Source organism: Stegostoma tigrinum, chromosome 1 (genome assembly GCF_030684315.1).
Source record: "Stegostoma tigrinum isolate sSteTig4 chromosome 1, sSteTig4.hap1, whole genome shotgun sequence".
NCBI lineage: Eukaryota > Metazoa > Chordata > Chondrichthyes > Orectolobiformes > Stegostomatidae > Stegostoma > Stegostoma tigrinum.
Genome location: NC_081354.1, coordinates 119,908,028 through 119,920,599, shown reverse-complemented (window position 1 = coordinate 119,920,599; position 12,572 = coordinate 119,908,028). Strand labels below are relative to the sequence as shown.

Genomic DNA, 12,572 nt, shown 5'->3' with positions numbered 1-12,572 from the left:
TGGTCTCTAGATAGTATATTTACATTTGTTTGCCTGCCGCATCCTGCAACTACTTTAAGCGATTGGTGTCTCGTATTCAGCGTGCAAATGGAACATAATTTTGCATCATTGGACTGATAAATACCAATCTCTGTTGCCCAGAATATGTAATGGTGAGGTACATTTATTCAAAGTCTTGACAAGTCCTCCTATATTGTGGAAATATCATGTGAAACCTATTATTCTCTTAATGGGTCTTACCATGCCATTTGTTCAGTTTCTGTCATGTTAGCCATTGTCATTTCGGGTGAAATACACCTGCATTAGTGTTTGTTGATTTGGAAGGCTGGCAAATCATATCTAGTTCTGACTCCTGATTGTTATCCAGTAGCTTAACTGTTGGTGCATAAGATTTATCTGTCACTTGGGAACACATTTCCTAAGTTAGCCATTTAAAATGAATATTCTTTCCTAACATTTCTGTTTAATTGCAGTTAAAGCTGTTGGACAGTTTGGAGGCTTTTCATCAGAGTAGAGAAGTGGCTGTATTGAGATATTCCACACTATGTTGACATAAATAGGATGGATTGGTTCTATTGATCAAGCAGTAAAATGGGAGCACAAGTTCAAGATAATTTAATTGTCAGTGCTACATTGCCCTGAGATTCCATCATCCCCTACGTTTTCCAAAACAGCATACTCGTTTGAGATGGGAATAGCCACAGGAGACCCCTACACTACTTGCATCCCCCTCCCTCCTTTCCTGGAGGTCACCCATCTACCTGACCAGTCTCTCCCTTCCTACAACTGCCATTCATCACACCGCCAACTCCTGTAAATTCCTCATTACCTCTAACTACTGCTCCAACGGATCCATGCAGTCCAATAGGATTTGCAACCAAGCACATTTCCCTCAGACATAATCATTAATAGCATAGAAACTCACCCTAATCTTCCACATCCGACATACCCAGAAAAAAGCATGGTCTTACTGCTGTAAAAGTACTGCTCCAGGCTAGTTTAGCACCTTTGTTGTACAAAGTTCAATCAAGAGACAGATCTCAATAACTATGTATAATCAGAAAAAAAAATCACTTTACTCACTTTTGTAGATTTTAAAAAAGAACTAACCACTTAGCTGCTCCCTTGCTGTAATCTCTCCCCACAGGTTTGTCCAAGGTCATCTGTGAATTTAGCTGTTTGTTTATTTTGCTTGGATGAAGTCTGGTGTCCAGAGGTACTTGAGATCAAACAGCAGAGGCAGTAGCTGTGATGGTTCACAGCTGGTACAGCCAACACTTCAGGTTTCTTTCTCCCTTGATTCACTTCTCACCATGTGGTTACTGCCTTTGCCTCCCTTCCTCCTTTTATAAGGTGCTGTTGTTTTGATCTTTTTTCCTCTGAAGTTCCAAAACAGTGCAACAACCATTCAAGATATCAGCTCCAACACTGAAAGTACCCTTGATGTAGATGTACCGTTTGTTGGACTGGCATCGACAAGGTCAGAAATTACATGACACAAAGCTATAGTACACAGCTTTATTTGAAAACACAAGCTTTTGGAGTTTTGTGCCTTCTTCAAAAAGAAAGAGCAGCTCTTACAACCACAAATTTTTCCTGTCTTCCATTTTGGGTTACCCAAAATCCTTTTAATTATGTTTTATTGACTTTTAAATAAAACTGACCTTTTAATCTTGAATTGTCTAAATTAGTCTAAATCTGAAACAAACTGTTTTGGAATATTTGCTCAACTTCCCAAGGATCCTTTCATTTGGTATTCTTACTGAATGGTGCTAAAGTGAAAGTAAAGTGGAAAGATTTGCTCTTGACTTCATAACAAAATAATTCAACATGAATGAACACATCTCTAAATCAGGTTAGAAATCCTGAGGTATTTATGTCATCGAGAAAAGCTGTTTATTTAAGCAAAATGTAAATTTTTAATTGAGTGAACTTTACTTATTAAATATTCAATATGATCAGAATTCAGTAAGTTGATTTTACACCTCAAGGATACAGCATTTTTCAATCCAATACATCTTGCACGAGAAACCAAGAATTTGAAGTTGTATGGGACAAGCAGTTTCCTTTTCTTTTTAATTTTTACATGACTGCATTTTTCCTTTAGTCAGTCTTGCGTGTCCACTTATTGTGCTTCTGAGCCATCCATTGACAAGTGCTGTGAATAATCAATTATCCTTTCCATTTTTCTCCATTGACTTCAATATTTCATGTTGCTGCCTGTGTATGACTATACATTAAGATTATGATCTATCTGCACTACAAATTGCCAACCACAAATTCTTACTAGAACACACATTTGTTCATTTTGAACCTCCATCCTTTCTACTGGGTCATATCTGTGCACACAAACTCCTGTAGTTCCATTCAATAATCTAAAATCTGAGAATCTTCCTGCTAATGCAGTCAATAGCAATCCCACTGACATAAACCCAAGGACTCTCCATCTGCATGATTTCAAGTAGCATGTCTCTGGGATATTTTCGGTGACTTTAGACTTCATTTTTGTTTGTGGGATGTGAACATCGTTAGCAACTGTTGTTCAATCCTAATTATTCTTGTCCAGCTCGTGATCAAACATTACCTTGATGATTGTACAATGTTCAGCTCAATTTGCATCACCTCGAATAGTGAAGCAGTCCATGTTCCAATGCAATAAGACTGAGACAATATCCAGGCTTAGGCTGACAATTAACAGTCATGCCATACAAATGCTAGACAATGATTATATCCAATAAAAGACAATTGAATCACTGCTTCTTGATATTCAATCGTTACCATCTCTGAATCCCCCCAATCCAATGACCGAAAACTCAACTGGATTGCCAATTAAATATTGTAGCTACAAGCGAGTTTTGAGAAGACTTGTAGCTCAGGTTGAGCTTCTGGATGTGAGTTTGCTCGCTGAGCTGGAAGGTTCGTTTTCAGACGTTTCGTCACCATTTTAGGTAACATCATCAGTGAGCCTCCGATGTTATGTCCCGCTTTCTATTTATCTGGTTAGATTTCCTTGGGTTGTAGCTACAAGAACAGGTCAGAGGCTGGGGCTTCCATAGCACGTAATTCATCTTGATTCCCCAAAGCCTGTCCATCATCGAAAAGGCACAAGTCAGGTTTGTGATGGAATACTCCCCACTTGCCTGTATGGGTGCAGCTCCAACAACCTCAAGAAGCTCATCCAGTACAAAACATTTTGCTTGATCATGTTGCCCATGCTTTTGACATTTCAACAAGTTTATGTATTTAAAATACTTTACCCAAGTGCTCCCTCAGTAAAGTGGATGAAAGAACAGATAATTCTGTTTCTAATTCAACTTGACTTTATTAACAAACTATTCTTTATTAAAATCACTAAGAAATTCCTAAATTTCCACAGTACTTACTCACTGTCTAGCTCTCTCCATTGCAGAAAGGATATTAACTGGGACGATCCATGTGTTTGAGCTGGGCCATTGAAGTTTCCCTCCTCTCTGATGTAAATTAACTTTCTTCCATGGAGGTGTTTCTTATCGATCATGGATCTTGTCCTGGGTCGTCTTGAGTTGTGCCACGGTCTTCTGCCATGAGTCATGCTGAGAGCATTCCCTGCAAGCCTTAGCTGAGTTTTCATTGAGTCTTTCCTGAGCGTCTGGCTTCCAGGTCTTTGTGCTTTTATTTCCCTTCGCACTGAAGCTTCTAGAATGTTCTGTGGCCTTTGGCCAATGGGGGTCATGAACTGGGTTAAAACCATCCAATGGAGTCGCATCAGTGCCCTTCAATGTTACCATGCTGGGAGATGTAAAGCATACATACTTGAGCAGTCAAGATGCCAGAATGGCTGATTGATACTTGTCCAATACAAAACCCTCAGGCTTGTCCTCCTTGATTTCCACTGTTTTCTGTGGCTGTAGTTGAATTTAGCTTGTCCAATTTTCTGTCGGGCCCTAATTCTACAGCTGAGAGTCAATTCAGAATGTCCAATTTTAGCTCTGTGGTTGCTTGATCACCATCACTGTAGGAGCAAAGAGTCCGAAGTTAGTTTCTGGATGTGTTTCTTCTTTCAATGTACTCATGGTTGAATTCATCCAATGAGGTGTATCAAAGTTTACACAATGAACAAGACATCCAGGTTGATAGTGGGCCTATCCAGAGGTGTATCTGCACATTTGAGCCCCAGTACCAGAAGTCATCCCAACAATTAGCCACTTTGATTTCACTGATGTTGAATTTCCTCTGTCTACTTAATAATTGTAGCAAAAACATCATGTCCATTTGCCAATTGCACCTGGACCTGCTGTAATTTTTCTGGTATGAATTCAATGTCAGTATTGTGATTCTCACTGACACATCATTTCAGGCCTGACATTGGTTTACATGGGGTGTCAGGAATGGAATATTCTGTCCTTGTGTGAAGAGAGAGAGAGAGAGAGAGAGTGAGAGAGAATCAGGCCCCCTGCCTACGTAGGAGGACTCAGGCTGATGGGGACGTGCTCCTCCACTTATGTTTTAGCAGGAGTGTAAGAATTACTGCTTTTGTACAGGGTTGTCTCTTTTGGCCAAAATCAGAGTGGTCAGCTGTGGTTCAGTTCCCAAGGCTGAAGCATGAGGAGGGGCAACGTTCATACTTGTGCAGGATCCTGACCTGGATCCAGTTACTGGAGCTGGTTCTGGATTGGAATTGATAGTTTGGATTAGATTTGGATTAGGGCTTGTATTAGGGTCTGCTTCACCTGGTTCCCCTGGATATACATTGAGTTGGTTGCTGTTGCATTGGGCTCTGTACACCTTTTAACTGATTAACATTGCACCACCCAGTTTTTCCTGTATCTAGCAAAATTCTGCACACCGACAGCTTAGCCTTGTCCACCACTAAATGGGGACAGGAATGCTCCAGCTGGAAAATTTCTTGACATCACTCACTACCCTACTTCATACTCTACCTGCCAAAGTACACCTTACTCTGCTTTTCCCTTTTTGCTATTCTGATGGCTGCTGCTTTGTGTGCAGCTTGCATATTTTCAAAAAAGAACTATCATAGTCTTCTGCTGGTAGAGGGTTTCGATTTCAGGCTCTGACGAGTCCAGCCAGTTTGGGATTCATTCATTATACTTTTACATAACGGAGTTGGGGTGTAATGTTCAGGTTGTACAGGACACTGGTGAGGCCTCTTCTGAGTACTGTCTCCATTTCTGGTTTCCCTCTTATAGGAAGATCATTATCAAGCTGGAGAGGGTTTGGAAGAGATTTGCCAGGATCTTGCTGGGAATGGAGGGTTATAAGGAGAAGTTGGTTAGACTGGACTTCTCTCACCGAAGCAGAGGAGTTTGAGTGGTGAACTTATAAAAATTATGGGGAAAATTGATAAGGTAAATGGCAGGTGTCTTTTCTATAGGGTGAGGGATATCAAGACTAGGGGGCATATTTTTAAGGTGAGATTAGAAAGATTTAAGGAAGACATGATTGGCAATTATTTTTAGACAGAGCAGTTCATCTGTTGAATAAACTTTCTTACTTTCAACGCAGCATCACTGCTCTGAGCTTGTACTAGATCTTTGACCTTGTTTGGTCCACAGTGAAAGCATCTATTGATTATGAAATGCGAGCATGCCATGGTTCTTCTTTGTGGGCACCCTACTTAGTCTATTTGCCTTCCTCTATGTTCCCAGTTGAGGAATTTCATTGGTAGGCTTTGGCCTTACTGATGCCATATTCACTGCCTTGTGCATTTTGGAAAATGAATTTGAGCAGAGTGTAAACAATAACAGTTTCCCATCTACCAAGAAAATATCTACCTTCCCACATTGGCAAAAAGTTACTTAAATTGTTATCAACTGATATGCTGTCTGAGTATTTTTTTCAGGGTGGCCAACCATGCAATCTACAGCTGAAAGCTCAACAACCTGAATGATCATTGCGGAGTTTTAGCGCTTAACCCTGTTTGGAATTTGGCTGTGTTGTTCTTCATATATATAACACTTGCTGTCTTTCAGTGTCTGTATTTCACTATAGAAGATCTGCCCATGAATATTCTTAGTGTTCACTCTTCTGCTCCCCAGTTTCCCTTGTGTCTTCCTCATATTTCTTTGCACAAATCCTCCCCTTGGGGACATCTGTTGCCACTACCTGATATTCATGGGATTTTCTTCTACAGCTCCAATTGTCAGCGGTGAAGGTGGGCACTTTATTATACATTAAGTGTAATGTTGTGACCCTTTATCATAAATGCGCAATGCACATGTAACTGACCATGCCATCTTTAGTTCTGCTGTCTAGCAAAAATTGAATGGGGTTGTGCTCTGTCAAAGTGGTTAGGAGATTCAGGTTGAAAGTGTAGGGACTCGCATAGTGATTTTAATAAGGAATATTTTGTTAACAAAATTGGGTTGAACCACAAATTGATTTCAGTGTCTTTTTGTCTGCGTTACCAGCGAGCACTTTGGATGAAGTGTCCAAAACACAGGCAACAGTTCAGACCATCCACAAAACATTCAATCTGCCCTCCACCAAATGTGTCCAATCTACAAAATGCAGTGTAGAAATTCAACAAAAATCTGGACGCGGTATCTTCCAAAATCACAACCACATCCATCCATACTGACAAGGGCAGCAGATACGTGGAAGCACCACCACCTCCAAGCTACTCACCATCTTAACTTGGAGATATATTGTTGTTCTGTCTGTGTCACTGGGGAAAACAAATCATAGAGTTAGTTCCCTAATGGCACATTGTGGGACTTCCTGCACCACTTGGTCTGCAGAGTTTCAAGAAGGCAGATCACTGCCGCCTCCTCAGTGGTACTTGGCGATGGACAATAAATGCAGCGAGCAAGTCGCACTCATGTCCCATGAGAGAACAAAAAAAAACTTGTTGCTGTATATCTGGCATAGCTCCACCCACATTTCTGTCTGTAAGGGAGTTGCAGGATTTTGATGCAGCACCAAGGGCATTCTGCTTTGTACTGGATTATATTGAAATCCTTCAGTGGTCTTGGAGCTGCGCTTATCCAGATAGGTAGAGACCAGTTTTGCGTGAATGTTATTTGCTACTTATCAGCCCAAGCCTGATGTCATTCAACCCTGCTGCATACGGACAAGGACTACTGATGTGTCTGAGGAATCATCTATTGGTGCTGTTTGATGACCTTATGATTCTACGGGTGTCATTGGCAAAACAGCTGAAGATGGCTGGGGCTAAAACACTACCTTGTCGCGAGTCCTGTGGTGATGGAACACAATGATAGCTCTCCAACAACTATGATAATTTTCCTTTGTGCGAGATATGACTCCAACCATTGTGGAATGCCCCCATCACTGCTAATGCCCATGTTATTCAATTTTGCCTGTTTTTATTTGATCCAGAAATACCTGAATAAAGCCTTGAAGGGTTTACTTCAGCTGAGAACATTTAAACTCTAACTCTAGGGAAAAGCTATGTTCAAATGTTGCCTTGATTTTAAGAGCAGTTAAGAACACCTTACTCCTTGCCTTAGGCTGTCTTATGCATAGAGTCATAGAGCTTTTACAGCACAGAAAGAGACCCTCTGGCCATTGTGCCCCTGCCGTAATCAAGCATTCAGTTCTAATTCCATTTTCTAGTGCTTAGCCAGAAGCCTTGCATGCCTTAGCATTTCAGGTGCTCCTCTAAATATATTCTAAAATGTCTGAGAGTTCCTCTGTCCGCCATCCTTGGGTGAAGATTGAAATAGAAAGCATTATCCTTGAGAAGGGGAGCAAATAATGAAACTTGATTACTTGTAGTTTAGTGATTGACTCGGACCAGAAAACCTGAAGAATTTATTTGAAACTGAGAACGTTTAAAGTCAGATCTATGAAAACCCCAGGAAAAAAGCCAGCAGATTTTTCAGATTTGGATTGAAGTCTCTATTAACTTAAGCCTATTGAGTTGTAAGAATAGGAGATTTATCTGTGATATGAGTACTGTGCAAGGGTTGTTTCTGGGTATTGTTAAGAACTGTTTTTGAGATCCATAAAGAAGTGTGTTGAGACTAGTGGGATTTAGAGATTTGTTCAGGTTCTACCAGGAATTGATCACTCATTGTTTATTTTCTTTTCACTGACAACTCTGACATTACAAGATGAAACAAGCTACGTTCTCAGTGTAATTATCCCAAACTTCTTTGAATTGCATTTACATCATAATGATTATCAGTTTCTCAATTCGATGTCTACTTATCAGAATTAATGCTAAAGTTCAAAAGTTATAGTCTAATAGTTTTATGGTCTAAAACTTATTGAATTAAAACCCAGGTTTCCACAACAAAATAAGCCTTTACATATTGCTTACCACTTTCGTGTGTGTTCATTCAGCTTGAATTAAAGGTTAAAGTTTTACATACGCATAAGTAATGACTGCATAAGCATATAATTCATTCAGATTTATCAAATGATTAATCATAATACTGAATTTCAAACCAAATCACCAGTACATGTACGAGACTGCTATTCCATAAAGCCAGTGATCCTGATGTTATTCTCCATATGATTGTTAAATAGTACGTACCACTGTGAAGACTGCTACACGGTGTCTATGATATTGAAATGGTCCTTTTTTGAGCTTGAGATAGAGCAGGTTTTTTTTTACAATTCTATCACACAGCAGCATTCATAACCTCAACAATTTTGAAACACTTCATTTATTTTTATTGAATTTGGTCAGGAAATTTTTGCAATCTTTTATACTAATGAACGAACCTATCAAGCCAGCATACTGTCTTGTCTGCAACAGATGGCCAATTAGCTGTTCTTGTCATTCTTTCAGCTATATCTAATTCTGTGTTGTATAATTTTTCCTGGGTGATACAGATTTTAAAATGGTAATATTGATGAAACTATCAACATTTGACATCTTTGCTGTGTTAAACTGACAACAATTCTGGTGTCCTCATGTGCAGTTTCGTGCCAAAATTGAGAAGTTAGTGCACTGTAGAGTAGGTGAGCTAATTTTGCACTTTCTCCTCCACCCCATCAACCTATTCTCAGTGGAAAGATTTCTTAATTACTTGGATTGCCATGAAAGCTTACTTTTGTGTCATAAGGACATCTGAAAACATACTTGCAATCTTTTTTGTCTGGTTGAATGAAGTATGGCTGAGTATTTCAACAGTGTATTAATTTTGTAATTATTCTTGAATAATTCCTTTAGCACTTAAAGCTAATTTTATTTGTAGAATACCAATCTTTTCACAATTGTACTTAAATAGATTTTGAATATAATTTTTTAAAGTTTAGTACATGAAATTTCTGCTTTTCTTTGAATCTCATTTGTTTGTCCCAGTCTTTATTTTGTTTGTAAAATGATTAAAATGTGAAAGTTAATCAGCGTGTTTGACATCCTGATTTGTTGACGCCACAGATTTTTCCGTAAGAGGGACTACTTGGCATGTTTGATGATAACAGCAATGCTGGAGATAATCCTTAATGTTGGCACCAGAATTAAGTCAACATTGGAAAGAGAAAACCCAAGCCACAGAGATCAGCAGCATTCTTTGAGGACAGCAGTTAGAACTGTCCCTATTGCTGCAGACTGCAAATTCTGGGCTATGATCCTTTTCCCTCCTTTAGTTGCAGTCTTTCTCAAAATTTCATTTGCTGTACTCAGTGGCATTTTTCTCAAGTTCAGTGGTGAAAGTATTAACTTCGGAACAGAGCAAACTTGTGAATCAGGAAGAGTACGATGTGTCACTTTCATTATACAAAGCATAATTTAAATTTATAAAGTCTCAGACTAAATGCATGATTTATTGCTGCGCTACAATTTTGAATTGTTTAATCATATGATTTATCCTTAAATTTGCAGTAGAGAGATTGAGAGTTTGAGTTTGGAGTGAGGAATGTAACAACCACTCTGCTGTGTTTTTCTTTGCACTTGAACCGGCACATCTTTAAAGCGAACGTAGAACATAGAACGTGGAACAGTATAGCACAGTACAGGCCCTTCGGCCCACGATGTTGTGCCGAACTTTTGCCCGAAACCTAAGGTCTATCTAACCTCCGCCGTAACCTTATACTATCATCCATATACCTATCTATAGCCGCGTAAATGCCCCTAATGATGCCGACTCCACTACCCTCTCCTGCAATGCATTCCACACCCTGACCACTTTGAGTACAAAACCCACCTCTGACGTCTCCCCGATACCTAACTCCTTTCACTTCAAAACTGTGTCCCCTTGTAAAAGCTACCCCCACCCTAGGAAATACACCCATCCGATGCCTTTTAAATGTTATAATTGTACCCACCTCCACCATAACCTCTGGCAATTCATTCCATACAAGCATCGTCCTCTGTGTGAAAAATTTGCCTCCTCGGTCCCTTTTAAATCTTTCCCAAATCATCCTAAAGCCATGCCCTCTAGTTTTGGGTTTACTACCTTGGAAAAAGACCTTGGCTATTCATCCTATCTATGCCCCTCATGATTTTACAAGTTTCTATTTATAACAGGTCATCCCTCAGCCTCCAACACTCCAGGGGAAAAAAAGGGCCCCAGTCTATTCAGGTTCTGTCTACAGCTCAAAACCTCCCAATCCCAGCAACATCCATGTAAATCTTTTCTGAACTCTTTAAAGTTCAATAACATCTTTCCTATGGCAGGTATGCTCTGAACTGAATGCATTATTTTAAAAGTGGCTCATAAAAATCCTGTACAGCAGCAAGATGATGCCCCAACCTCCATATTCAATACACTGACCAATGAAAGCAAGAGTGCCAAATGTCATCTTCATGATCCTGTCAACTTACGACAACACCTTCAAGGTACCAATACAATACACTTACACCTCTAGGTCTCTTTGTTCAGCAACACATCGCAAGGCCTTACCATTAACAGTTTAACCTTACCAAAACGCAAAATCCCACACTTATCTAAATTAAAGTCCATCTGTTGCTACTCGGCCTACTGGCCCATCTGATCAAGATCCCAGATTTGGGCTTAACAGTGTTTATAAGACTATAGATTTTCTTGAATGATTTATTTATTGTTCAAATAGGAAAAATCTTTTTCCCCAATTAAATCTTCTGACCCTGACTTTGCAGCCTTTATTGTTTTGAATATTGCTACTACCCTAATGTATGAAACATCCTGCCAATGTGTTTGCACTGACAACAGTAATTTTTAATTCAGTTTCTATAAAGGTTTTCATCTGAGATGCATCTTTCTTCATTCTTGCACTGGTTTTAAAATGCCGTTGATTTGTTTGATTTGAAATAAGATATAAATGGCTATTGCAGTTGAATAGTACATTATTATTAAGATTAAGAACTCATTGAATGTTTTGTTTTATTTTTGTTTTAGGTTCGCATTGAGACAGCTACAACTCTGAAGCTTGATATCCTTTAAATGTTGAGAGGAATTCTATGTTCTGATGTGGTTTGGAGATCGTATCACCATTTTTCCAGTGTTGTGAAATGAGAGACTTGATCTGATCAATCGGTGTGACATCCCTCAGCTTTCTCTATTTCTGCTTCTGCTGACAGCCCATGGCACCAAGGAGCCTGAACAAAACTGGAGTCACTGGGGGTCAGGAGGAGGAAGGCTCTCTGCTGTTTCAATTCATGCATAGTGCATAGATAGTTGTGATTGTTCGAGACTAATCAACTCAGTCTCAGGGTATCACTGCAGGAGTTCCTCCAAGGTCATATCCTCAACCCGAACATCAATGGCTGCTTCATAAATGACCTTCTTTCCATCGTAAAGGCAGAAATGGGGATGATTGCTGAAGATTGCACATTGTCCACCACGGTTTACAAATTCTTACATAGTTAATCAATGGATGTTCATGTACACCAAGACCTGAACAACACTTAGGCTTGTGCTGTTAAGTACTAATTGACATGTATGCCACAGTTTCCAGGCAATGACCATCCAGTTGCCATTGTTGCTCAAAACTTTGGTTGGATTTCTGTGTTGAAGTCTGGTCATTGCACTATAGAAAGGATTTGGTTGTAGAAGAGGTACAGAGGAGGTTCACCAGAATGTCGTGTGACATGGAGTGGTTTAGCTATGAAGAGAGGCTGGATAAATTGGATTGCCCTCTCTTTTGAGGAGCAGAAACTGAGAGGGGATCTGATTGAGGTGTATTAAGATTATGAAGAGATGGACAGGTTAGATAGAATGTAGCTGTACCCATAATTTAAGAGTCTTTAACAAGGGGGAATAATTTTAACATGAAAGCCAGGAGGTTTGGAAGGGATTTGAGGAAAATCATTTTCACTCAGAGTGGGATGCGAATCTGCAATACACTGCCTGGAAGGTTAGTTAAGGCAGCAAATCTGTCAACCTTTTAAAAAGTACTTGGATGATCACTTGAAGTGTCATAACATTGAAGGCTGTGAGCCTAGTGCTAGAAAGCAGGACTAGTATAGATTCAGAGTAATTTGTGTTGATGCAAATTTAATGGCTCACAGCGCCTCTTCTATATAGTCTGTTTCTATGATCTCTGACAAGAACGAGTCTAACCACTGGCCTTTGACGTTGAATGGCATTACCATTGCTGAATTCACTGTCCTCAACATTCTTGGATACTATTGATCAAAGAGTGAAGTGGGTCAGCCAGTTAAATGCTTGATTACAAGA

General features: G+C 39.6%; 1 protein-coding gene across 2 annotated transcripts in view; it reads left to right on the top strand.

The window, feature by feature from the left end:
• ipo11 (importin 11) overlaps positions 1 to 12,572 on the top strand; it is a 417,913-nt gene that overhangs the window by 150,789 nt on the left and 254,552 nt on the right. For both annotated transcript variants that reach the window (XM_048538184.1, XM_048538176.1), the window contains exon 17: positions 11,292 to 11,325. In XM_048538184.1, coding sequence (XP_048394141.1) covers positions 11,292 to 11,325 — 34 coding nt within the window. The remainder of the gene's footprint in view (positions 1 to 11,291; positions 11,326 to 12,572) is intronic.